Source organism: Bipolaris victoriae, assembly GCF_000527765.1.
Source record: "Bipolaris victoriae FI3 unplaced genomic scaffold scaffold_43, whole genome shotgun sequence".
Taxonomy (NCBI): Eukaryota; Fungi; Ascomycota; class Dothideomycetes; order Pleosporales; family Pleosporaceae; genus Bipolaris; species Bipolaris victoriae.
This window is the reverse complement of record NW_014575349.1, coordinates 175,530-201,629: the sequence shown is the minus strand read 5'-3', so window position 1 is coordinate 201,629 and position 26,100 is coordinate 175,530. Positions and strand designations below refer to the sequence as shown.

At 52.1% G+C, this 26,100-nt stretch overlaps 8 protein-coding genes across 8 annotated transcripts; 3 read left to right on the top strand and 5 right to left on the bottom strand.

Annotated features, from left to right (window-relative positions):
- Positions 1-1,198: 1,198 nt before the first annotated feature.
- Positions 1,199-3,036, bottom strand: COCVIDRAFT_26749 (hypothetical protein; the record flags this gene model as incomplete). The annotated part of the gene is made up of 2 exons (XM_014701038.1): positions 1,199-2,719; positions 2,791-3,036. 2 exons carry the CDS (start codon positions 3,034-3,036, stop codon positions 1,199-1,201), a joined length of 1,767 nt encoding a protein of 588 aa, XP_014556524.1.
- An 894-nt stretch (positions 3,037-3,930) lies between these two features.
- On the bottom strand, positions 3,931-5,444 carry COCVIDRAFT_26748 (hypothetical protein; the record flags this gene model as incomplete). The annotated part of the gene is made up of 2 exons (XM_014701037.1): positions 3,931-5,340; positions 5,394-5,444. The coding sequence occupies 2 exons, from the start codon at positions 5,442-5,444 to the stop codon at positions 3,931-3,933; spliced, it is 1,461 nt and encodes a 486-aa protein (XP_014556523.1).
- Positions 5,445-6,588: 1,144 nt separating this feature from the next.
- On the bottom strand, positions 6,589-7,599 carry COCVIDRAFT_26747 (hypothetical protein; the record flags this gene model as incomplete). The annotated part of the gene is made up of 5 exons (XM_014701036.1): positions 6,589-6,908; positions 6,971-7,064; positions 7,122-7,261; positions 7,320-7,460; positions 7,527-7,599. 5 exons carry the CDS (start codon positions 7,597-7,599, stop codon positions 6,589-6,591), a joined length of 768 nt encoding a protein of 255 aa, XP_014556522.1.
- Positions 7,600-9,979: 2,380 nt separating this feature from the next.
- Positions 9,980-10,389, top strand: COCVIDRAFT_16096 (hypothetical protein; the record flags this gene model as incomplete). The annotated part of the gene is made up of 2 exons (XM_014701011.1): positions 9,980-10,034; positions 10,082-10,389. The coding sequence occupies 2 exons, from the start codon at positions 9,980-9,982 to the stop codon at positions 10,387-10,389; spliced, it is 363 nt and encodes a 120-aa protein (XP_014556497.1).
- A 1,049-nt stretch (positions 10,390-11,438) lies between these two features.
- Positions 11,439-11,991, top strand: COCVIDRAFT_99623 (hypothetical protein; the record flags this gene model as incomplete). The annotated part of the gene is made up of 2 exons (XM_014701098.1): positions 11,439-11,540; positions 11,629-11,991. The coding sequence occupies 2 exons, from the start codon at positions 11,439-11,441 to the stop codon at positions 11,989-11,991; spliced, it is 465 nt and encodes a 154-aa protein (XP_014556584.1).
- A 307-nt stretch (positions 11,992-12,298) lies between these two features.
- On the bottom strand, positions 12,299-13,624 carry COCVIDRAFT_37896 (hypothetical protein; the record flags this gene model as incomplete). Its single annotated transcript, XM_014701097.1, has 2 exons — positions 12,299-13,305; positions 13,360-13,624. The coding sequence occupies 2 exons, from the start codon at positions 13,622-13,624 to the stop codon at positions 12,299-12,301; spliced, it is 1,272 nt and encodes a 423-aa protein (XP_014556583.1).
- Positions 13,625-14,384: 760 nt separating this feature from the next.
- On the top strand, positions 14,385-21,751 carry COCVIDRAFT_99499 (hypothetical protein; the record flags this gene model as incomplete). Its single annotated transcript, XM_014701096.1, has 2 exons — positions 14,385-14,470; positions 14,539-21,751. The coding sequence occupies 2 exons, from the start codon at positions 14,385-14,387 to the stop codon at positions 21,749-21,751; spliced, it is 7,299 nt and encodes a 2,432-aa protein (XP_014556582.1).
- Positions 21,752-22,561: 810 nt separating this feature from the next.
- Positions 22,562-25,877, bottom strand: COCVIDRAFT_26742 (hypothetical protein; the record flags this gene model as incomplete). The annotated part of the gene is made up of 2 exons (XM_014701035.1): positions 22,562-25,217; positions 25,267-25,877. 2 exons carry the CDS (start codon positions 25,875-25,877, stop codon positions 22,562-22,564), a joined length of 3,267 nt encoding a protein of 1,088 aa, XP_014556521.1.
- Positions 25,878-26,100: the final 223 nt, after the last annotated feature.

Here is a 26,100-nt window from a genome sequence, read left to right as displayed (position 1 = left end):
AAGGGCCCAAAGTCTTACATTACGCCCGAATACTTTCCTTTCCTCCCGTGATGCGGCTGTACATGCGGAATCTTGGCGTGGGTGCCTACCATCGCCGCTAACCCCCCCATCTCTCCTGTCTTTTATGCCCATGTGTGCACAAAAAAATGTACATGATGTGCTTTGCTTATGTCGCCGCGTTGCGGGGACCGGCACAATCAAACCGAAAAAAAAACTGACCGGGAGAGTAAAATAATATTTCTTCTTTGAACAACAAAACACTTTATATGCAGAAACGAAGCTGCAGGTTTTAAAAAAGAGCCACCCACCCCACTGTAAGGCTTAAAAGATATGCGAGCTAGTAAGGGGGGAGGGGGGAAAACGCGATTCCGACGTGCATTTCCGAAGATCCCAGGGTCCTTCCTGCGGCTTGCGTGCGTGCGTGGTTTGGGGCCTGCCACACTGCAAAAGCGGCCACTCCCGCTCGGTTTGACATCAGAATCGTACGATTTTTCTTCCCGCTTTGAACACACCAGCACAGAACGCACTCTTTTTTACCCCAGATTTGCGACCCCAACGGCCTTGTCTGCACAAGCACTTCAGCCGCGCGCGCTTTTTTTTTTTAGACCGCGATCAGGGTAACCGTGGGGGTGGGCGGCGGCGGAGGCGGCAGGCGGAGGCGGACGCACAGGGAATAGTCAAATTTGACTGTATGCTTTCGTGCTGTCTTTTTATCTTTCTCTCTTTCTATGTCTCTCTTTTCTTAACTTCTCCACGTACCCAAGTACCAGGTAACCAGGAAAATCAAGGCACAAGGGGTAGAGGAAACGAACATCCAGGGAGAGAAGGGTATATTTTGAATTTCGAACAAAGGAAAATTTGGTATAAGCAATATGTAAATGCCCCAAAGGGCTTGTGTGGCTATCGACACCGTCTGCAATGCTTCCTCCTTAAATTCGAACGACCAATGCTGCCCAAAAATGCAAAGAACCCACGTCCTTTGACGAGGGGGAGAGAGGAAAGCTCCAGGTCTGATCCGAATCGGTGCAAGCTAAATAAACGGTACCTGCATCCTCCCCCCCTTCCCGTGTGCCAAACTCCAGAAACGCTAGAGGTATAGTGCCGCAAAATCATATACCGACAAAAAAGCCCAAACGCACATGCACACAAGTCCCTGCAGCCCCTGGTCTTTTGCTGCAAACGCCTGACCCGTGCCGCCCTAATAAGACTCTTCCTCAGTCTGCGTCGACATCCTCCGCAGTCGTAATGGGAATCCCGTTTCTCCCCCATCCTGGCCTGCACTCGCTCGTCGTCCTGCGCTCGCCCGCCTGGGAATGCCCGTGGGTGCAGGGATCCCAGACTTCTCCAGTGTGGAGCGTCGACCCATTATTGGCGTCGTCACCCCACTTCCATCACTGTTGGTGCTTGCATCATCCCGTACAGACGAGGAAAGCGACTGCGAGTAACTGTGCCCGTTGGAATGGCCGCTCATCGAACTTCGTGGTCTCGGTACTCGTGATTCAATTCCGCTAATCGATGACGACTGGTAGTGTCCGAGTGCGGTACGGTTGCTGCTCCTGCTCGCTGGTCGTGGTATCGCCGCAGCCGGTGGCGAGAACGAGTTTCGGCTGTCGGGTTGGGGGGTCGGAGGCTCCTTCGAAGAGTTGGAGACACCGAAGGAGAGGCGGCTGACACCAGACTCGTAGGCGCTGGGGACTGACGACGCCACTGACGCTTGCGAGCTGCGCTTGCGACCACTCCTCAACGTAACTGAGCTGGGTACGTGTCCTGAGCCGCTGCTGCCTCGTGGGCTCGCTCGGGGTGGCGTACTCGTTGGCGCAGGAAGCTTGGATCGTGCCGTTTGAACTCGTTCTTCGAGCTTCTGCATCTTACCTATCAGCCCCCGAATCTGATAGAGCGAGCCTGACCTGGGAAAACCCGCTGATGTAGACGCGCCAAGACTTGGTCTGGTCTCTCGCGACCCTGTCACAGTCGGCCGTAGGGAGGGCGTGGCCCGCCCACTGGCAGCTGAGCTTGGTGGTCGTGATGATCCTGACATACTAGGCCCTCGCGAATGTCGTGGCGCCCGTGAGTACATACCGGCACGAGGTGTAGTTCCAGGGTCCTGCGGTACAACAGAATTCTTTCGTCTGGACATGGGCGTCGAAGGGATGAGTTTCGTGGTAATAGGTGCGTCTGAGAGCGGTGGAGATGGTGGGGTCGTGTCTGGGTGGAGGGCATCTGCTATCGAGTGTGGCGGGGTCGAGCCGGCTGTGGGCGAGGAAAGGGTCGTTGCAGACGTTGATGCCTCCGAAATTGGTGAGCGTGGGCGCAAAACGTCACCGGCAAGGTGGCTAGATACCTTGCGCTGGTGGTGATGTTCGATGGTTTCTTCTGCTATACGCAGTTTTTCTTGTACGATTTCCGTCTCGATGCGCAGGTCGGTCAGTTCATCACGTAGTCGCTGTGTTTCTATACGTAGTTGCTCTCGCTCCTGTTCTCCGATCTTGATTTCTTCTTCAAGCATCACACCTCGTTCAATAGCCACGTTATACTTGGATTCGACATCTTCGAGCGATGAGGTTTGGTTGCGTGCCTGGCGCTCGAAATCATCGCTCTGTACCTCAATGTCTCGGAGTCGCATTTGCAGCGCGCGTTGGCCCTCGCGCAAAGCGGTGATTTCCTTTTGCAGCGTGTTTTGCGCATTGTTTGCTTCGGCTTTGCTTTGCTTGTACTTTGTCTATAGTGGTGTCAGCAATTGGGCCCAAATGACGGAAATGCGCTCTGCTATGTCCCCCCGAAACCACATACCTTCCACTCCTCGACCTCAAAAACCAGCTTCTCTGCCTTTTCCTGCAGTTTCCTCTCGCGCTTTTCGCTCTCTTCGATGTCGCGTTCTAGTTCGGCCTCCAGTTCCTTGCTGGAAGTCTGAAACTCCTGCAGCTCATTTTCTAGCGTCTCATATTGCGTCTTGTAGTAGGTTAGTTCCTCTTCCACGCTCTTCCACGCTCTTCTCTGCGCGGCCGGAGAGGAGAAGGGCTTGTCGACGACTCCCATAGTGGCTGCTGGGACGTGGCGGTGGACCGCAACCCAAGCTCAGGGGAATGTGTTAGGCGGGGGGGGCGACGGCGATGCGGCGAGATATAGATGAGTGAGTACTGGTGTGTGCATCCACGGGCGCTCACGGCATAGAGGAGACCTGCAGCTTTGGGTATGCGCGAGTGTTGTTTGTGTCTTTGTTGCCGGAAATGGAGGATGCCGCTTTTGTCGAGCACGGTGTGATGTCGCCGGTCATGCGCCGCAGTCTGTTGAGGCGGGCAGCGTGGCGCTTGACGTTGGCTGTGCGGGCGTTGTAATTTTTGACCTGTGCCTGTGTATGGTTAGTGGTTAGTAGGCCGCTGGACGGCGGCGTGCAGTGTTGTGCGTCTCCAGCGGTGGGTTGTTGATGGTTGCGCTGCGGGCGCGGAGCCCGATGGTTAGCGCACTGGCCTCCCCAGGGCAACCGCGGGCAGGAACGACCAGCCACCCACTGGGTATGACACATGCAGCCTACCGCGGCCACACATCCCCACATCGACAACGCATCAAGCGACAACACAGTGGCCAGACTCCGTCATCACAGCCAGACGGACGGCAACCGTTGAGATGCTCGACAAGACTCCCTTGTATCAAGGGGTGGCTGGGGCTTGCCTCACCAAAAAAAGCAAGATATTCTCGTCAAAATTCAAATCCCGCATGGCGGCAACATGCCCACGGTTTCAGGTTGCGCATGACTTAATTAATCCTTCCACCCGCATTGCTATTACAAGATTGCTAAGTACAAAACCTTCAACTCGACTCAACCCTAGGGGACCAACTCCTTCTCCGCCAAAGTCCGACCGTGGATGCTAAGATAAAAATAAAACACTCCGGGTGTGTATACGGGCTCGTGACCGCCACTCGCTTTGTGACTCACTTGGCCATGTCTTTGTCGGTACCGTCAATGTCCTTGACCCTGCTATCTGTAATGCCATCTGCCGCCTGTTGTGACGCGTCACCCACTCCATCCCTTACAGTTTTTGCGACATCTTCAACGTGTTGCGAACCACTCTCGAGAGCATCGCGAGCCGTTCGAGATGCTGTCTCTGCAACTTCTGCGCCTTTCGAATAGACGCCTGCAACTTGCTCCTTACCCTTCTCTACGATATCCTTGGCCGATTTAGTCACATTTTCAGCAGCCTCAATCCCCTTATCCTTGCTATGGACATACATGTCTTGCACACCCTCCGAGGCAGACTTTGCGATTTCTTCCGGACCAGGGTACTTGCGCAGAGCCTTTTGCAGTGTGAAATATAGGCTAATGATGACTGAATGAATATGGTCCTTCATCAGCATCGTGATGCCGTGCGAGAAGAAGCCTTTGAGCACTTCACCGCCCAAGCCTTCGTACAGAGCTCGTATGCCTTCGGTCTGTGCGATCCGCAAAATGGTACTGAACACAGTTCGCTGTCTGGCCTGTAGAGCCCTTGATTTGACAGGCTCCTCAGACTTCTCTCGATCTGAAGTTTCCCCACTGCCTGATAGAGGCTTCTGTGCAGACACCTGTGCTCGTGCCTTTGCGAGACTGAATGGATACGTCACGGTCGAGGCCAAGGCCTTGCTAATCGCGGCAAGGAGGAAGGTTAGACGTCCACCCGGATCGCTGCGCTTCGCCCTCGGTACTACCAATCGCAGCAGAGCCTTGTGTAGCAGCATTGTGATAGAAGGATTTAGCGTTAGGATCAGGCTGGCTGAGTATCCTGACCAAAAGCCCTGTATGCCCTTCTCACGCCAGATTTCAGATGTAATATCCTTGGTGCTCAGCGGAGGAGGCGGGTCGATCGTAGAGCCCTGGTTCATCATGGCGGCCGTCTGCTTGCGTGTCACGACTTGCTGAAGAGGTGTGCTGATCAGCTTGGAGAATGCGCCTGCGATTACGCCAACGCCAATCTCCTCCAAGGCTGGCAGGTTATGGCTGCTGCCTCGCGCACTGAGTCTCTTTTCGCGCACATATGAGTACGCTAGAAAGAACAGAAAGCTGTCCACGACACCCTTGAATGTTTCATGGGCACAGCCACTGTAGAAAGCCTTCAAGCCACCCTCTCTTTCGTACACCTTGAGAAAGGCATCGACCACACCATCGTAGTGGGGATGCTTCTTGCCATGCTGCAGCTGCCGTTGGACTTGAAGACGTGTTACAACCAAATCCACAGGATATGTTATGAGTTTCGATATCGCGGATCCTAGAGCGCCAGAGGTGGCATGACCGAGAGCTGGCAGTGCAGGGCCGATGGCGTTGTGGGTACTGTTTTCTTGCGACACGTGGTAGAGCGTGAATGCATCCTAGGGCCCGGCATTAGTTCATGCGCGACACTGTGCAGGCTAGACGCGCTTACCAGCTGCGAGTTGTAGATGAAGTTTATCTTGTCTGGGCTATTGTCTGCCATGTTGACTATAGAGAAGCAGGATTTGACAAAATGATGCGAGAGCAGTAATTAAGCACCATAAAACGCGGGGAAATCAGTAGCCCTCTTGCGGAAACGAGTCCGCATGGCGTTGGCCGTGTCACCAGTTAGCGACGTCATTTGAAAGCGTTGACGTTCGGATGAGGCCAGAGCTCCAGTGGATACTTGCCGAGCTAGCTTGGGGAAGGCTCTCGCTTGTGAAAACCTCCTCCCGACAGGATGTGCCACAACAACACCACACCAACACCAACCTCGGCAGTCGACTCACCTCTTGCGCACGAGTCTGCAAATATGCCTTGCTCAATCTATCAAGGCAATTTTGGAATACTTGCTGGGCATATAGTGTGTGCTGTAGAGTACTGGGTCTGTAATACATCGACGCGCGATGCAGCATGATGCCGTCCAGTTCTGCTGGAAGAAAATACAATAAAGGGTTCCAAGAGCAATCCTCAGGAAACGGAGTACTCAAAGGGACTGCGAGAACTCTTCAAGGGTATTGATCGCAGTTCAAAGTATCCTCCAAAAGTAAGCAAGGCTGGTGGTTGAGAAAAGGTGGAAAGACTCGTTCGCGAGGAGGACATCCATTGTTTCGCTGCTGGCTACATTAGGAAATACCATGTCCTTCTTCTGTCACGACATATAGGAGAGACTATCTGAAGAGACATGCTCAAGGCAATGATGAATGATGCAGTGATCGCACCTCCTCCTAGCAAGGAAATTCGGTGTGAGCTAGGTGGAAATGCGAGCAACAAACGCCAAACAATACCGAAGTTTCTCACTCCGTATAGAAATGGGGATCATTAATTCTGATATACATCTAGTCCCTAGCATACACCAATGCTGGTAAGTGTCTAATATACAAGAGGTATCCCGTTTTTGCGCGGCAAGGCTTACTTGCCGAGCACAGCACGGGAGCGGTGGTACTAGGAAGAGCTCAACCTGCATAAAGGGCAAACAGACGGATACGCCTTGCAATCTTCCAACCACATTGTGGCTCTTGGACGACCCTGAAGGCTTCTCATCTGCTTTCCAGCTCATTCATGTCAAACTTCAAGCGTGATATCATAAGAAAAGGAGCTCGGAAAGAACCTCCAGAGCCCTGGAATACCGCATCTCAGCAATACAATCAATGAACATGCCCCTCATTCTCTGAATGCTCATGGCCTGGATCCTTATGATCTGTATTGTTAAGCTCTGGGTAAATGTCGTAGAATCCAGGGAAAGTAGTAAGGATCTTCTCCGGCCCAGCTACTTTTTTGTAATTGGCAGCAGTATCGGACAATCTGTGCTTGTACGCCCACTCCCGGGTTGCGTCAAAGTTGTGGCACTTGTGGCGTCTCTCAAAGTCTGGTAGTGTCCAGCCTTCTCTGTCGATGTATACCATCGGCAGGAATGTTACGTCCGAGAGGCACATCAGCCGTGCTCGGAGAGCGTCAAGGCAGTGGTCTAGAATGCCCGTTAGTGGTCTGGATCGAGCTTGAAGACGACATAACCAGCTAAAGACTTACTTGTGTGGGCCTTGTGAACTGAGAGCTTGGGATGTTGCTCTTGATGGGTGGAGTACCAGTCGCGGTTGTACCAGAGGTTCTCGCGTAGTGTGTCCTAAATGTCGCATTAGCTTTCCGAGTAGCTTACTCCAGGCTGGCTTGGGTGACCTACAAGACAGTGGATATGATGCATGACATCTAGCGAGACCAGAAAGGACTCCTGTTCGGCCACACCCTCTGGAACTGTGACATGACGTTTTATGTCGAGGTCATATTTGTGACCCTCGGAAACTGGAATCAAGAAATGACCCGCTGCGAGGACAAGAATCAGTACTTCAGATCAAATATTATGGAGTACTGGCTGACTTACAATCTTGGCCAAGGGCCATCCACTTGTCACTGACGTTGCCTTCGCTGGGGTGTATGGTATATTCGCTTGTGCTGTAATTGAATGGCGAGAACGTTTCGACATGGAACGACCGGTCTAGGTCTCGAATTGGTGCATAGTCGCCTGAAGAAATGTCAGTTCTACGGACGGTGGAAGTGGATGAAAGTCTGCCAGAAGAACAATACTTACGAATGTAATCCATGTCTTCGCAAGATGGGCTCTTTTCGATGTGCAACAAGCCATGGCTTCGTAAAACTGCCATTGTGACAAGACTTGAGAGAATTGCCACTAATAGGTAACGCCATACATTTCGCGCGATGAGGCATATCCAGCCCCAGGCAGACCTCGGGGCTTTACTTGCACGTATCTTCTCAAGTCGTTCTTGGTCAATAAAAGGGGCGGACTCTTCCAAGTCCGACACAGAAGGGGATTCATAGCCTCTCGCCATCTTTCGTTTCTTTACACTGTTTGAAAGCCGCGACAGTGGTTGCTCGATGACCAGCAGTGAAAGTTGCAAGTTGAGCACAATTCCGAAGACTCCAGCACTCCGGGCATTCTTGACCCAATAGTGTAACGTCTAGCGTTGACATTGCAACTGATACCGAAGTGGACTATCGATCCGCAGTTCTGCCGCGTGATTTTCAGACTTGAGTCGCGTTATGCACGAGCGATTTACTGTATACGTATAACCCGTAGACTTCGGTCCGGTCTCACAGTACCGAGTCAGTGGCAGGCAGGTTGACGTCAACTCTTGCGACAACCCTGTCACATTCCTAGATATGTATGGATGTATACGATGATGGCATATGCACAGGTTATCAACCATCACTATAAGCGGTGAATGTCCTTCCAATAACCAGGATACGTTTGCTTAGCGTCGAGTCTAACTTTATCTATCGTATCTTGTATTTATAATGTAAAAAAAAGAGAGAAAACGCGTCTCTCTCTACTTCTTTCTTCGTCACTTTCTGTCCAATTACCTCTCTTTTTCTTCTTACTCTCCTTTTGTTCTTTCTTTTTTCCACTATGTTTTTTGTATAACTTTCATCTTAAGAAACAAAACAGGAAAAAAAAGAAGGAAGACTAAATTCCAGCTGTAGATAGTATTGAAACTGATAATATGAATTATGTTTATCAAGTAGAGATAGTGCCGCACTACAGCAGACCCCAGTCTTATTGGAGAGGGCGTTTAATGCTTATTGGGGTAGCCAATGACCTTTGCTCTATATGGAGGACCCTCTTTGAACTGCCTAGGCTTCTTCTGTTCCCTACTCCGGAGCATGGGCCACGTCAGTAAGGGACTTCATCAGCAATACGAGGCAGGCTAAGAAATCCCGCCAATGTCGATCGAGGCTTGTTCAGCAGCTGTTTGAACTATGCCGTGAATCCACTACATGTATCGTCGTAGCATCCTTTCTAGATACGACAAATGTCTAAAAATTTCGCGCAATCAGATTCTTGCTGAAGGGAAAAAAAAGAAACGTCAAGGGGATGGAACAGAAAGCGAGATATTACTAGTGTAGTAGTGTCGTCCTCTGGTACGGCGAACTTGAGGGACCTGGAGCCCAGTGCTAGAGGAAACTTCCCATGATTCGTGAGTGGATCATGTGAGGAGAAAAGAGGTACAGAAAAGGCAGGAGATAAAACAGATATCGCAACAATCGCTTAGTTTTGCACTAGTGCATGCAATTTAGGGCCTATTCGGTTTAGCGTTTTTGCGTTTTACTTAACTGATATAGGGCTGTGTTTTAGAATGCTCTCAAAATCTCTGTTATATCGTACAATGCAGTAAAACCGCATGATTTCAAGGGTGTGAAGGCTATCAAGCCTTGCCACGCATTGTTAGCGTAGCGATAAGCAAGAAAGTCCTAACTAGTGCTTACTTCACCCCTATTTTTCGCGCTATTGTGACAGGACAAAACGCGATTTGAAGATTTCCAGATAAATTCCACGTCCGCGTTTTTGGTCACGTGATCTATCAAATATGATAGTTTTGGTGGATTCAGTGATGGTTCTGATGGGTCTACTGGACCAGTCGCATCACGTGATCAGCTTTTCACCAGCTATCCGGATCTCGTCTTATAAGATTGCAATGTCTCTTCATCACGTACTGTGCTACAAGGCCAAAGCTTTTTGTGTGGGCTACTAGCAAGGGGACGATACAGGCTAGGGTAGAGAGTAAGAGCTATACTGTAAAGAGCATGAGCTATCGTAATTATCACCAACATCGTAGTATTTCTCTGCAAAAAGTTCGGTACAGAGTCATCCGAAGAAGAGCCTATCATTATTTTAGCGCTCCCCCACACAAAGCTTTGGCCTTGTAGCACAGTATATCGCGCATCAGTTGTGTATGACGTCTTGTTTGTCCTGGAGTCTAAACCCAGTCAGGGGTCTATGCTGGGGAAAGTATGGAATGGTACAGCCATGTGGTACTTTACCTCCTGATGGAGTATAGATCGCAGTGCTGATCCCAGGCAGTGTCACATCCAATTGCTGGATTGCCAACCGCTTGTCAAAGAGCAGAACCGGCGTGCGCCGGTAGTATATATACCTATACCTGCCTTCAGCCCATCGTCAGTCCATCTGCTTCCACAACAACGCTTTGCAGAACAATCCAAATCCTCCAATTTCCTACCGAAAAAATGAGAACCTCATTTGTCGTCGCAGCTCTCGCAGCTTGCGCTGCTGCGCTTCCAAGTATGTTGAGGTTCACGGGCGATTGATTCATACTCACAGAGACATAGATGCACTTCCCAAGGCGAATGGAAATGAGCCCCCCAGAGATCTCAAGTACCGCAGTGCTGAGGCGGATGCCAGCGCTTCTATCTCGCCCCCAAGAGACATTAAGTACCGCAGTGCTGAGGCGGATGCCAGCGCTTCTATCTCGCCCCCAAGAGACATTAAGTACCGTAGTGCTGAGGCGGAAGCGGACGCCAGCGCTTCCATCTCGCCCCCAAGAGATATCAAGTACCGCAGCGCTTCCATTTCACCCCCAAGAGACATCAAGTACCGTAGTGCTTCTATCTCGCCCCCAAGAGATATTAAGTACTAATTCGGACGCGAACGGTAACGAGTTCTCAAGAGATGGTGGATGTCGTCGCAGCGTTGGGGACGGCGTTAACATCTAAGAGATACCGGGTACTTATGCCTGGATGCGAAACTCTGTGCATAAGTGGGCTGGATGACGTTTGGTATACCGAGTCGTCGTTTGTTACTGTTGATCGTTTTACGATAATGAGACAATGAATATATTAAAGCATCGTTATCTTCTTGTGTGCCGAGAATTTTGGTCATGCTACGAGGGGCAGAGCGGCAATGAGTGCATTTCTGGCCTTTCGCGAGTATAGTATCCTGCAGAAAAGACTGAGCTTCACCCAACTTTGCTATTGATTTTTAACTCGAAGGGTAATGTTAAGAAATGAATTTTCCGAATTATCGGATGTCTTGATAGAGAGGTTCTTCCAAAAGCCTATATAACTACGATTATACTACTATTATTTGTTATAGTAGAGGTTACCTATCTACTAGCGTAGTAACTCTGTGCTCTTTTACCAAGTCATGCGGCAAGGTTTTGGCATGTAGTCTATTAAACCTCTTCATGGGCTGTACAATGTTGGTCGTGTCCACGGAAAGTACATGAAAATCCCTTCTTAACCATATTGAGTGGTATGGGTGGCCAAGATCATGCATGCGCCACCAATTCAGCCATCCAACGTCACGATTGGTTGACACCACGGCCCAGGCAGTAGGCTGTTACTGTGTATCTCTCACTAAGTCCATAACTGGCAAATCCTACCAGCATGACAGGTGCATAGCTGTGGCTTTAATGATCCTGGTTGTACTATCCCATGAGGATGGTTGGTCCTACGGCACAGCGTGACGAGGCGGGCTGAGGCGTGCAGAGGCTGTGCAATCATCAGGCATCCAACACCATGACCAGCCGTTTGACCGGCAAGAGGTGCAGTGATATCACAGATGTATAAAGAGTATGGCTGTTGCAACATGTATCCTGACAAGAACAGTGTACTTGCAGACAAACTAAAACATTTCCAATATCAATCCTAAATACCAACCCAAATCACAACTTGCAAGATAACAACGATGGGCACCCCAACAACACCCACAGAAGCTGCTCCAGCATACGACGATGTAATCAACAACCACCCCGTAAACCGCTACATGCCATCTGGCTCTCTCTCCGGCGTACGTTCTCTCCCTTCTTCCCCAACACCCATCTCTATCAACCACAACCCCAAAAAACAGTTCAAAATCCTAACCAACACACTCATAGTACACCACCATCCCCCAATCTGACGACGCCGAGCAACCCCCCTTTACCGGTGAAACCCTAGACATCGAAAACCACGCCCACGCCCACACTACTACATCCCAGCCTCCCCAGCAACAGCCGGAAACCTTTGCCCAAACAATAACTAAACTGCTTCTCCCACAGTCAGACACGCTGCACAAGCACTGCGCGGCGTGCGACGAGCAGGTTCATACTGCTGCGAGGCAGAAGAGGGAGAGTGAGAGGTATTGCTGTACGATGGTTGCAGTGACGTTTATTACGCTGTTCATGTGCGGGATGGTACTTGGAGTTGTGATTGTGAATGCGAGTGCGAGGAGGGATAAGGAGTTGCATGGGGGGAATTAATCTTCGTTTTTTCTTTCTTTTGTGTTTCTTATTTTGATTCTGGATAGATAGATGGGTCTTGCAATACGGTTGGTTAAGTGTGGGGATTAGACATGGAGGCGTTAAGGAATGGTATGATTGATGTGGAGTCGGGTGCTATACGTCTGCAAGATAACGTCTGCTGTAATAGGGTCACAGTGGTATTGTTCAAATCATGTTTTGTCATTAATAGTTAGCCACATTGAATGCTGAGCACGCTTGAGCTTCTATGCTTCTATTTTACATAGCTTGATTGCATCTGGCGCTTCCGCCTCTTGCAGGCGACATTCTACTCCAAAAGAGAGGCCTGGTTGGTGTACAGCACGTCAACAACGTTACTCAGCTTCTCAAGAGTAGCGAGGGCAGCATCGTATCCCTGATCGCGCTCTGACTCATCGTAGACGATAAGACATCCGGCACCCTGGTCCAGCACTCCAATAATGACCTTATCAAGGATCATTTGGGAGAGCTTTCGTTCCACCTGTATCGTGTCTAGTCCGACCATTTTGGCGACGTGGTCGATTTCGACCCGGCTAAAGGGCTCAATGACCTTGATAAGGTTCTGCTCCAACATGTTGTCATACAGGCGGCGAAGATGGGATGTGATGAATCGATCGCTGCCAAGCTGTTGGCGGTAGTCGGTCAAGGCGGTCTCGTACTCCTCTAGACTGCGGTTCGTGTGTGCTCGGGCTACGGCCTTCATGGCCTCTAACCGCTTACCGGCATACTTGACGGCGTGCTTCGAGGTCATGAGCGATGTCACGTCGTCTCCGAGGTTGAGCATGATCTTGCAGAGCAGCATATACTGCAGTGCTGATGTTGCCTTTTGGTCCTCGTCCTGTGAGTGGTACCCCTCCATTGCTTCGATGAAGTAGGAGAAGGCTGTGTTGAAGTCGCCGTCCTCAGCATGTAGCATGCCACTTTGCATGTCCAGTCCGGCCTGCAGCAGAGGTGGGGTGTAGACTGAGGCGGCCGACGTTCGGGCGGATGTGAGAGCAGCACGGCCCTTGGGAATGTTGCCCAATGCATGGTAGACACGCGATTCTAACAGCTGCACCTCGACCAAGACCAGCTTGTCGTCTAGGCGCTTCAGCTCCTTGAGCAGACTGTTGATGAGCGTCAGGGCATCGTAGTAGGACTGCTTCTGCATGTACAAGGCGACAAGTCGAGTCTCGAGGTTTTGCCGTAGGAAGCCTCTCCGCTCTGAGACGGCCCACTCTATGCATGACTTGGTGACGGCGATCTGGATGTCGGTGGTGTTTGGTATGGTGGTGAAGAGGTCGAGAAGCTGTCGGACTGTGCTGTGTTAGTCATTGGCCCCCGGGCCAGCGTATTAAGATGAATACATACCCAGTTTGGATGTCTTTGCTTTCGCAAACGACGACATGACGGATCGCGCCTGCTTTACCAGTTCCGCCAGAGCATCCACCTTCTTCTGGTCGCGGTAAAGCTCGCCGAGACCGACCAGGGCGGTCTCGTAGTTCTTGATGACAGCCTCATTGGAACCGGGGTTTTGTGAGAGGACGTCTTTGTATATCTGCTCGGCCTTGGAGGGATCCGACTTGGCCAGCTTCTGCGCCTCTGCCACCCGCGATGTAGTTTCGGGGACAGCCATGACTACTCGATCGATGGCGGAGGGTATATGAAAGGTGGTTGGGTAGTCCGTGCAAGCAGTTTGCCGGGAGGGGACGGGGAATTGTGTGGCGGAGATGGAGCTGGCGGTCGGTGATGATCAACTGCTGGTAGCTTACCTGGAGATGCGGCGGCGGAGACAGGATCGGCGATACATAACGCCGACAAGTGACGGGGCGGGAACGGCGTGGAGGAGCCACCTGCGCCACAAAGCGCATGGCAACGAGCGCCTTATCGACAACGGCATGCAAGGCCCTCCCCCAGGTAACAGGCGAGGTGGTTGTGCACGACGACTGCTCGCAATGCACTGCACATGACATGCATGTCGCCTGTTGAGCTGCAATCCACCGCCGACTCGCAACGGCGGTGTGCATCCAATGGGCGTACCATATCCATTGGAGCCGTCTTGTTCGCGCCAGTGCTGCCCCAGCGACGGCTGAGCTGGCAGGTCGCGCCGCCATCGTCATCGCCTATTGGCCAGTGCACGTAAACAAACCCCAACCTAGATCAACACTGTTCTCGCACTGAACCTGCACTCCAGTCTCCCACCACCCGCCCTCCACATCTCACGAACCATTGCGTTGCATATTCTACCCTGCGCTGGATCGCTGAAGCCATTCGCGATTGATACCCTGACCTGTTTTCTCCAAAAAAACAAACCTCTGCGATCAGCCGGCCTTGTACCTGCTGTGCATTCCCATACCACCTCCGGGACTTAAATATCCACCACACCACATACCACAATGCCTTCCTCCGACAGAGAACCCTCCCGCGACAGGGAGCTCGTCCGGCACTCACATTCTTTCTCGTCCGACAGAATGATTCCCATGTTCGTCTTCTCATTTTCTTCCATACCAATGCACACCGCTACATTTCACTGCTAACACTGTGCTCTAGGTGGGACAGTGCTGACCCTGAACGGGCACCTCCGCCATTGCCATTGAACCCGGGTTCACCAAATCTCACCACCCGCCCTAACACATCAGCAGCCATCATGCAGGCGGCCAAAGCGCTAGAAGAGAAGGCGCGAGAGAGCTTACCCGCAAGCTCATACACTACTAACCCTATGCCACTCAAATCGCTCTCTCCAGAGCGTGCTCTAATTAAAGGTAATCAGCACAAGCGTATGCAATCGCTCCAGCCAGGCAGTGTTCGTGACCTGCGCAGCTACTTAGACAACCGGTCGCCAGAGCGGTCCCCAGAGCGCGACCGGCCGTCAAGTAGAGGAGGCAGGCCAATCTCGCGCGACTGGGACAAGGACTACTTTGGCAAAGATGCCGATCCCAGTCCTACCCGACATGTCACGCCTTCGCCAGCGCCACGGTTCGAGATCAAGGACACACCAGCTCTGAGGCCCACCCACCGGCCGTTCCTAGGCGAGAACACGCCTCCTTCTGCTACGATGATGGCCCTCCAGACAATGTCTATCCCCCAACATATGCTGGACCCGCCACCATCGGCCAACTTCAACAGCTCGCCACGCTCGCCACGCTCTCCACCACCAGCTGCGGCAACTACCCCGATATCTACGCCAGTGTCAGCGCCAGCGCCAGCATCAGCGTCAGCGGCAACACCCATCCAGGGATCACTTCCCCCTCACTCATTCGACAACATCGCTAGTCAACTTGTCAGCATCAACAACATTGTTTCCAGCCTCCAGAAGGATATGTCGCAACTCAGTCGAAGGAGCAAGGACAACGCGACTGACCTCATCAGCTTGAAGGAGGCGACAAACCTCCGGGATGAGGATATTCGAAAGTCGCTCAAGGACCTTCTGGCAACCATGTCGCAGAAGCAGCAAGAAGCAGCTACTGCTGCTATGCATGGAGATACCTCTCGGTCTAGCAGCCTCAACCTCCAGGATCCCCACATGACGCCCACGAAGCAGTTCACCTTTCCGAGGATGGCGTCAAGTAGCCCCTGGGCTGACGAGCGCATCGGAAGCCCCAACCCATACTCTGTCGAGGGTGCCGCTAGTGTCGCCATGCTGGAAAAGATCATTCGCGAGATGGTAACCAAAGATGGTCAGGAACGGCTTGTAACAAATCTTCAGAAGCTGGTTGACAAGGCTACTGGAGAGACTGCCCAGAAGGTTGCTGAGCTAGTGGAGTTCGTCAAGCAAGGCTCGTTGGGCGGCGCTGCTCCTGGATCTGCAAGTTTCCAACCTTCGCCAGGATCTGGTGCGCTCACTCGCACAATCTCGGCTGACAGCAAGGTCTACTCTAGCCCCAAGGCTGCTGACTTTGTAAGCGAGGAGATGCTCAAGTTTCTGCGTAAGATCAAGGACAGCGTCGCAGAGTCTGGCTGTGTCACCATGGCGACCAAGTCAATGATTCAAGATCTTCGCGGTGAAGTGCTAGGCATGGGCCGCGAACTTGCACGCAAGCTGGAAGAGGCGGAGCAGGCTAGAGCTGTGGAGTCAGATCCAGAGTCAAGTCAGCCAAATGAGCAGATCAACACTATCGTCCAAGAGGGTCTCGCAAACCTCAAGGAGCACATGGACAAGGTCATGCGTGAGCGAAGACGACAATCTATGTCATCAGTCGTAACACGCAACACCGTCGACAATAACGAGGTGTACGATGTCGTCAAGCAAGCACTCGCGGAGCGAGGCCTAGACCAGCCATCTGCCCACTCAGCTACTCTCGACAAGGAAGCTCTCATCAGTGCCGTGCGAGAGGCCTTCGATGGCGTCGAGATGAATGCCAATCGTGAAATTCAACAAGTCGGCTTGGGCAGGGACGAGGTACTACAGTGTCTGCGTGAAGGACTGCAAGATTTCAACGGCTCCGGAGCGGTTACCAAGGAGGAGATTGAGAAATTGCTGCACGACTCCCTCCAACAGATTCAACTTCCACCTCCGATCAATGAAGTCCATGAAATCCGCGAGGAAGTTCTCATGGCCGTGCGAGAATCCTTGGAGGAGTTGAAGCCAGCCCTTACTGCCCAGCAGCCAACACCAGCCGAGAGTATCTCTCGAGAGATGCTTGAAGAGGTTATCCGCCAAGCTCTTACCGAACACAACTCTGCCGGCCTAGAAATCGAAATACCCCCGGAGAGCATCACGGATGCTGTCAAGGCAGCAACGGAAGCTCATAACGAGTCTGTCATGCAGCGTCTACAGTCAATGGTAGAGGAGATGCATACTGAGTTTGAAGGATACTCTTCTACCAGCGGCAAGGACACAGAGCAAGTTCTGACAGCACTTCGGGAAGGGCTCGATAGTCTTCGTACAGAAATCCAAGGCTCATCAAACCAGCCGAGAGAGATCACTCAAGACGGTGAGATGATCGATCAGTTCAAGGTGGAGCTTGATAAATTGCGCGAGGATGTTCAAGGCTACGTTGCAGAGGGTCCTCGGGGAGACCAAGCATGGAGCCGCGGAGACATGGTGGAGTATCTCAAGTCTGAGTTCGAGAGTCTTCAAGAAAAATTGAGCTCTCAACTTCTCCCTGCCTCCAAGACCAACGAGGAGATCCTTGCTGCTCTCAAAGCAGGCTTTGAGGAGATGAAATCCCAGGTTGCTCTCAGGTCTGGGGAAGACGACGACGTCGACTCGAACGAAGACATCAGTGAAGCCATCAAGCACGAGTTTGATCAACTCAAGGAAGTCGTTCTCGGTGACTCTTCCAGCAACAAGAATGACATTCTTGAGAAGCTCCAGGCGGGCTTGGATGGACTCAACGCTCTCTTGAGCGAAAAACAGACTGCGTCTGCACCTAACGACGACATGCTTGCTGCTCTCAAGGCGGAGTTTGAAACCTTCCGGGAGACTCTAGGCGGCTCAGTCGTCAAGCAAGGGGATTCAGCAGACAAGGACGAGATTGTGAATGCTGTTCGAGAGCTTCTTGATGGATTAAACACCTCCCAGCAGACCACTTCAAAAGACAACCTGGCTCTTATTCGTGGAGAGCTGGAAACACTGAAGGAGTCATTCAGCAATGCTCTTGTGCCCAGTGGGGATAACGACAAAGCTGAGATGATGATGACCGTGAAAACTGCTCTCGATGAAATCAAGGCCAACCTGTCAGCTGCTAGTGTCAACGAAGAGCTCCTCGAGGCTATCAGAGGAGAGCTTGAGCACGTGCACAAATCTAATAGTCTGATCCAGCAACACTCGCGCGCAGACACCGAAGAAGTATTGGAGGCTGTCAAGCTAGGCCTTGATGATCTTCAGTCCCACATCGACAAGAAGTTCAACACTCCTCCCGAGCGCAATGGCCCTGCTACTGACGAGATTATCGATGCCATGAACGAAGGCATTGAGAGCTTGCGAGCCGACGTCTCCAAGATCGTTGAGAAGCCTGTGGATATGAGTGTGTCTCACGAGATCCTGGACGTTCTCAAGGACGGCATTGCCGCTTTACGCGCTGACGTAGAGTCGTTGAAGGGTGCTCATCACAGCACTCAGCCTGCACAGGAGGACGTTTCTACGCCAGCGGGTAACGAGGTTGCTCTTGTGGACAAGCCGGATGACGAAGAGACCACGTCACGCGAGATCTCTCAAGACGTAGTACAGGACGTAGTACAAGAGGATGCCGCACCGCAGCCCGTCGCCCAATCGCTGGACGTAGCCAAGATGGAGCGCCTCCTTACCCAGATTCAGGATAAGGTGCAAGCTATGGATGCCAATGCCAATGCCAACGCCAAGGACGCAGCACCACCTTCAGAGGCAGCAACTCCTGCCGGAACTGCCATGAAAGAAGATCTTGCTGCCATTGAAGAACTCCTCAAAGACGTTCAAGCTGCTGTTTTGCTCATGCAGGATCGCGAGACATCACCGCCTGCGCTCGAGGGTCTGGCCAAAAAGGAAGATACTGATGCGATCGAGACTCTGCTTGCAAATACCAAAGCTAAGATCGAAGAGCTTGTTTTCCCAGACCCTGCTACCACTGTCACCAAGGAAAACCTGGAAGATGTCGAACTTGTAGTTCGGACCACATCTGAGACCTTGGATGCACTTGCAAAGAAGTTTGAAGAGGAAGGTGCTACCAAGGCAGATGTTACAGTCGTTCAGGTGCTTGCGGACGATATCAAGGTTGCTCTAGACGAGATGAAGGCAGCAAAGTCAGAAGACGAAACCAACCCTCAGGCCACCAAAGCTGATATCGATGCTGTGACCCTTCTCGTTGATGATCTCAAAGTCAAGCTGGATGACATGAAAATTCCGGACCCCGAGGAGCTCGCATCCAAGGCCGAACTGGAGCAGCTCACTGGACTCATCCATGACTTCCGCGATAGCCACGAAAAGATGAAAGACACCTATGAAGCGGATATCCAGAAGACAGCTACCAATTTCGACGAGCGTCGTGCTGAGGCCACTCAAATTGTTGAGGATATCAGTGGTGTCAAGGCTGCTTTGGATGAGATGCGAGAGGAAATCAAGACCAGCCTTATCGAAGGCGGTCCTATCGAAAACCTCCAAGCTTCATTCAAGATCATGGAAGAAACCATTGGTGCCAACAACGTCACTGCTGATGTGAAGGAACTTATGGAGATTCTCACCAGGGAGTTTGAGCGTGCCCATGGCTCCATTGAGGGACTGCAGAATGACAGTGCCGAAAAGTCAGCCCTCAATCTCGAAAAGCATGACGAAACCAAAGAGGCCGTCGTTGCTGCCTTCACAGAGCGCCTGGAGGACAAGTTCAACACACTCATGGCCAAGTACGACGATGCTCAGCTGCTGGCTGACGAGCTTGCCAAGGTCATGAAAGAAAAGTCTGAAGAGCAAGAGAAGATGCTTGAAAGCACCAAGACGACAGCAGATGAGCTCCGTCTTACTATCGACACTCTTGGCGCTACCATCGCCGGGATGAACGACCGATTCGAAGGTGCTACTACACAATGGTCCACCGACTCCACGACTGTCCTTGGCAAGGTCGACGAGACTCTCACCAAGTTTGACGAACAGAAGCTCGCAACGATGGAGAAACTGGAAGAGCAGAAGGTTGAAACTATCGCGAAGCTGGAGGAGCACATTGCCAAATTCGAGGAACTCAAGCTTGAGGACAAGACAGAGCACTCTCATACGCGCGACGAGATCAAGAATGTTGAGTCAATCTTCACCAACATCCAAGACAACATGACCGAGTATCATCCCAAGTTCATGGTCGCATTGCACGAGATCGAAGAGTTAGTCAAGGCCCATTACGAACACGCGCAAAAGTGCAAGGAAGAGGCGGACGAGCATGCCAGGGCTTGGGACGAGCAAGCAAAGGCTCGATCTGAGGAGTTGCAGGCCCATTTCGAGAACCTACCCAAGCTTCTGCCAGCACCTGCTCCTGAGTCTCAGGAGAAATATGACGACGGCCCTGTGCAAGAGAAGCTCGACAAACTCCTCGCTATTGAGCCATCACCTAGTTACAACGATGGCCCTGTGCATGAGAAGCTTGACAAGCTGCTCGCGATCGAGGCACCACCCAATTACGATGACAGCCCTGTGCACGAGAAGCTCGACAAACTCCTTGGTCATGCTGATGAAGCCACTAAAGCAGCCGCAAATGCCGAGAAACTGGACGAGATTCACAATCAAGTCAAGATCACTGCTGCTGAGCTCAGTGAGTTTGTCGCAAAACAGACTCAATACATTACCGATGGCAATGATGCCAAGGAGCGTGAGGCCGAAGAGTTGGCTCTGCTCATCGAACGCAGGACGGTGCAGAAAGAGCAACTCGAGATTGACCTTGAGAGCCTCAGGGCTGAAAAGGCCACCCAGAAGGAGCAGCTTTTCGCAGACATCCAGGAGATGAAGGCTGAGAAGGAGAAGGTCGTCCAGGAGCTCAAAGAAGAGAAGGAGCGCGTCATGATTGAGCTGCAAAACGAGAAGGATCGCACTATGGCGGAGTTGAAGGAAGAAAAGGATTCTCTCTTGGCTGCTGTTGCCGCACTTCAGGCAGAACGTGAGAACCTGGCTAATCAAAAGGTCCGCCTCACTGGAGAGGTCTCTTCTCTCCACACTGCGCTCGAGATCCGCCGCGAGGAACTGCACATCATGGATACCAAGGCAGATGCATTGGAGCGCCGCATCTTGAACGGCATTATGGATCACTCGCGTGCTTTGATGATGAACAAGAATGGCTCGAAGAGCCCTTCAAAGCTAAAGAAGCGTATGGGTACCGATGTCGGCACGGAAGAGAGCAGGGGAATGCCACATCCCAGCACTGCAGCTAATGGCATCTCTCTTGCACTCAAGCCTCGCCCCGCCATTCGACGCAACGGTCAGCCTGTCAACCCAAGCCAACGCCGAATCTTGTCTCTCAGTCAGATTAGCGGAAACACGCCAACAGGAGCGCAAGCCTATCCAACAACGACTACCTCGAACGATGCCAACGCTAACCTGAAGCGGAGCCACTCTGTCAAAACCAGCAACTATTCTCGCAAGGGATCTTGGGGTGGACGACCCAGTGCCGTCGTTGCCAACAAAGAGAACACTGTCTTGCCTGAAGTTGACGAAAACGAAGCCTTGGACCCCATCTCGCACGATGTGATTGAAGAAGATGCGCAAAGCGAGACTGGTACTGAACGCCGCTATAGCGTCGATGACTACCCTGAGAGCTACGCCGAAGGTGAGACGCCTGGCTATGATGGACGTTCAAGCTTCGGCGGCACAGGTAGCGAGTACACTTATGCTTCCGGAACTTCCTACATGACGGGTAGTGATATTGACCAAGACCGTCGCACCTCTTATGGTGCCCGTTCTACTCACTCTACCGCTCGTGGTCAAGAACCAATCAACGAAGATCCTGAAGGTTCCGAAGGTTCCGAAGGTTCGCATTATTCGGATGAAGAGGACAATGAACCGACCGCTACCCTTGACCCATCCGAAGTCAACTCCTCCGTGATCACAACCGCCACTGCCGACAGCGAGGTCGACCTGCCAACACAGTCGGAGATTGTTCGAGCCGTTGATGCCGTCAAGGCGGAGATGAAGGAGAACTACGCTCCTCCTAGCGACTCTGGCGTTGGTACTGATTTGGCTACTGCTGCCCTTGAGAACGAGCCCGAGCACGACGCTGACTACTTCCGCCGTGCAGCCGAGGAGGAAGCAAGTGTCATCGGCGAAAGTGTCGTTGGTGAGAGTGTCGTTGGCGAAACGAGTGTCGTTGCCTAAGTGAGTATCTTCACATGTCGGCGCTGTTGCTGCAAACAGTCTTTGGCCCACCGTCTCGCTCCGTGTCTTTCTCAGTTTGAAGCTTTGACTCGCCTCTGTTTGGGGGTTTAAGAGTTGGCATCGCTAGCGATATGCGTCGAGCTTGACGACGGCGAAGCTTGTGATGTTAGCAACGCGCAGCACTTGTTTGGATACGCTCTTGGACGGGCTGGACTCTCCTTGGTTATGTCGATGTGGGATGATGGGACATGGAGGTTTTGTACACGAAGGAATGGGTGGTATGGGACTGCTTGATGATTACTGGACATGAGTGATGTATGTGTATTGGTACGACTGATTTTTGCTAATGGGCGTTATGACTTTGGCAGATGGACGGGACTCACAGTCTTTTTTTGTTTTGTTTCCTTCTTGTATGATACAGCAAGTTGTTGATTACCGGTTTGTTTGTCTTGTTTGGAGTGGTGCAAAGTATCAATCGAATAGGGACTCACTTTACGAGTATTATAATGAATGGATCTGAAATTCTCAAACTTATGTCCCCATCCTTTTTATTGTGATACAAAACATGGTCATTGAAACTTTGTAATATTAAACGTGTACTTCTTTATCCGCTTATAAGAAATTAAAAAAAAAACTCAAAACAGATCCAAGGGGAACGTGTACTGTTTTCTTCTCCCACATCGTCTTATTACGAACGCCATGTAAAAAGAAATTGGTAAGGCTCTCTAGGCCAATCATAACAGGTTTTCATACCAACCATTTTCCTTCCCTTAATCTCTCTCACACACACAACAAGTTCACCTCTTCTTTTTACTGCGTCACAGCCCTCAACCCCTGCAGCACCAGGCCAAACATGACACCCCTTGCGACTCTTTGATCCTGCAAACAGTCAAACACCTTGCCTAGTGCCTCGCCACTCGCCGCCTGCCCCATAACGCTCGTCAGCGCCTGTGGCATACCCCTCTCGACGAGCAATTTCCTCGCTTTAACCCTGAGCTTCTCCTTTTCATCCTCAGACATGGGTTCAGGCCACGTCTTGAGCTCGTCCTCTGTGGGGAGCCCATTCTCGCGAATCTTGCGGATATGGTACGCAATACCGGTGTCGGAAGTGTTGTCGTCGAGGACGGTGGTTTGAAGGAGGGAAGTGATGGAGGAGAGTTGTGGGTTCGAAGGGCGGAGGAGGTAGGTTTTTGCGGCGTTGAGGAGGGTGCGGCGGAGGGTCCAGGCGGAGGAGAGGGTGTAGAGTTCCTGGATGACTGCGAAGAAGAGCTCGATCACGACGGTTGTTTCGGTTTCGGAAAGGGGTGTGTAGGTTGGCTCTGTGCGGGTCCTCCTGAGTGCAGATTTCGAGGGTGATGATGGGGTGATGGATGTTGTGGAGGTGCGGCGGGGTAGAGAAGGTGTAGAGTCTATGGACGTTCGTGATGGCTTCTGGCTGTGTGAGGGCTCTGGGGGATCACGCGACATGTAATCGTCTGGTATCTCGCTGGGCATGGGCGGGAGGTTCAAGATTTGGTCACCACCCATCATGGGGCTGAGGTCTTCAATCTTGCCATGGGTACTTGGAGCACGACTGTTGGTTCTTGAGCCGTATCTCGACGATCTACCGGAGCGTTTGCCGTCACCTTCGGGATTGGTCGAAGGTCGTCGTTCCATGGGAGCTTCTCGTGTTGGTTGTTGATCAATGACAGGAGAATTTGGATCCCGCACTGAATCCATCGATGTGCGCTTTGTTGCTACTAGAGATAGGGTACTCTCTGAACGGATATGTGTAGGCAGCTCAGAAACTGTTGATTGTGCCCTATCTCGACTCTGGGTAGGCGCTGTTGAAGTTGAAGTGCGGCTGAGAGCAGGGCTTGCAGAAGCAGTCGGAGTGCTGGTAGTGTTGATGACCGAATCACGGTTCTTCTTTCCTGACAATGGTGCCGTCACACTGTTCAGGACTCCGCTGACTCCACCGAAAAGCGCTTTGCCACCGCCAGCGACCTCCTTAGGTGCTTTTGTTAGTACACCTAGCATACCTTTGCCTACCGTGTCGAAAGTCTGACCTGCCCAGTTCATTCCGGGGAAGCCGCCGCCAGGAGACTTTCCAGAACCGAGTTCTTTGTCCAAAAAGCGTTTCATGCCCTCACTTTCGGCAAGCGATTGGTATTGCACAGCGTGGTTGAGGTAGCGTTCAAGCTCTCCGCGAAGAGATGCCTTGGTATGACCTTTCCAGGTTGGCAATGAGGGGTGTGCTTCACTGAACCCAGTCGCTCCGGTAATGGCTGCTATGCGACGCATGACTTCATGCAGAGTCTCAAATTCGCTGTACTTGCGTGCTGTCATCCATCCTGTGTGGTGGTTGGACTTTGGCTCGATTTGGATCAAGTATTCAGCAGTTGGCTTGCTCTTGATGTTACCCTTTTCACCAGGCATACTGTCATCAAAAATTGACATTATACTGTTGTGCAGTGTCAAAGGTGGCGGCCTTTCAGCAGGTGGAGGATTGTCCATCAATGCGGTTGGTGGCTGGGGTAGCACGAGCTGATCAAAGCTGGTAAATGCCTGCTTCGCCTCCTCTTCTTTCGCACGCTCCTCGGCCAATTTCGGTGGAGGTGATGATGGGCTAGAAAGACCTGAGATACCCAAGTCGTTCGGCTCAAAGTCATGATGTGTATCGCTGCCTGAGGACGATGGGGTGACGATGCCCTGAGTGGTGCTCTCGGACTGATCATCATTCAGCGTCGAAGTGGATGCGCTTTGCCTGTACTGTTCTTGGAGGCGTTTTGCGTCCTCCTCAGCAATCATCTGGCTCAAACGCTGAGCTTCCCGCATGGCATCATCCATGGCTTCCTGAGCCTTGCTCACGACACGTTTATGCTCCTTCTTTTCAGCGAAAGACATGTCTCGGCTATGTGGTGTTCTTTCTGCGTCCACTGGGGCATTTGACAATTGTCCAGATGAGCCCTCAACGCCTGCATCGATGGCATTCAGAAGTTCAGGTTCACCTGCTTCCAAGAGTTGGACAATCCATCCATTGATCCATTCGGGCTTGGAACAGCTCACGACAATCATTTCCAGGACAAGCTTGGCAAGTATCTGATGCAAGAAGATGCGTGCTGGCGCGCAATTGTATGTCTTTGGGTCCAAATAGTTCTGGAGTATGTCCTCTGCAGCTACGCTGAACTGCTTCATCTGGTAGTCTGGATCGAGTATGTTGGCCAGCGTGCTGTCCCGCTTCATCTTGAGGTATAGATCAACTGCCTCTGTTGGAAAATCGCCGGGGAACGCCTGTATGGCGGTGACAATCTCTTGGAGCAGGATGATGATAAAGGACGAGGAGCGCGTCACAAAGTCAACAAAGTTGTCTGCTGGTCTCTTACGGGAGACATGTGCGGACACGGAGAGCACAAAAGCGGTCAAGGTCTGGCGGCACGAGTTGGGAAAGGATTCTTCGGTGGGCAGTAGGGGCGAGTACCACCACCTGCAGTATATTAGAATTGTATCTACTAAAGACTGCGCAGAGGACATACTTGACATAGTCACGAATGACTGCATCCGTCAGCTCCGTCAGCGCAGCCGCCGTCTCCGGCCTGAAGTCGGAGTAGTCGAGCTTCTTGCCCGAGTACAGCTGCACATTGAGGTCGTAGCTATCATGCTTTTCGGCCGTGTCGTGAAGAGAGTGGGAGTTTCGCCAATCGAGGACGCGCTGTGCTATGTCGGCGCCCAGCTCGCGTCTCCTGGCTTCGGCACTCTTTCCCTGTCCGCCCTGGCTGTCGTTGTGGTAGCCCTCCCATGTTGCATGTAGGACCACGCCGCCCACGACGCCTATGAGCACCAGGCCGACGCGTCCAAGGATGAGATAGGTGCCAGCGCCCAGGCCAGCGAGACAAGCGCCCAGCGTCTCATTGCTCGCCGTTGCCAAGAAGTGTAAGGCGCGGTCGGTGAGAGCCTTGAGGTCGATGCTGGCTTCTGCCTGGGGCTCTGCCTTGGAGAAAGAGGCCGCGACTACGGCCTCGGGCGTCTCTGGTGTTGCAGCGGTGCCGTCCAGCGGCGAGTCAGTGGCATGGGCATGCTCGATTGCGAGCTCGGTTTGGGGCGGGTTCGGGGGAGCAGGAGTGTCAACGGTGTCGGGCATGGTCATGGTGGGAACATTGGGCTTTGCAGTAGTGGGAAGTGTCCAGGCCTGCCGTGAAGCATAGTCCAGCGCGGCAGACTGGATATGCTTTGTATGTGGCGGCCCCGAACCGCTCATGGGGCTCGCCTGGCCGTTTCACTCGTACCAGTAGAGGTCGCAAAAAAGTAACGCCGGCCCGGCCCCGGGCCTCCATCCAAATCTCCCCCAGCTTCATTCCATCCGAACATAT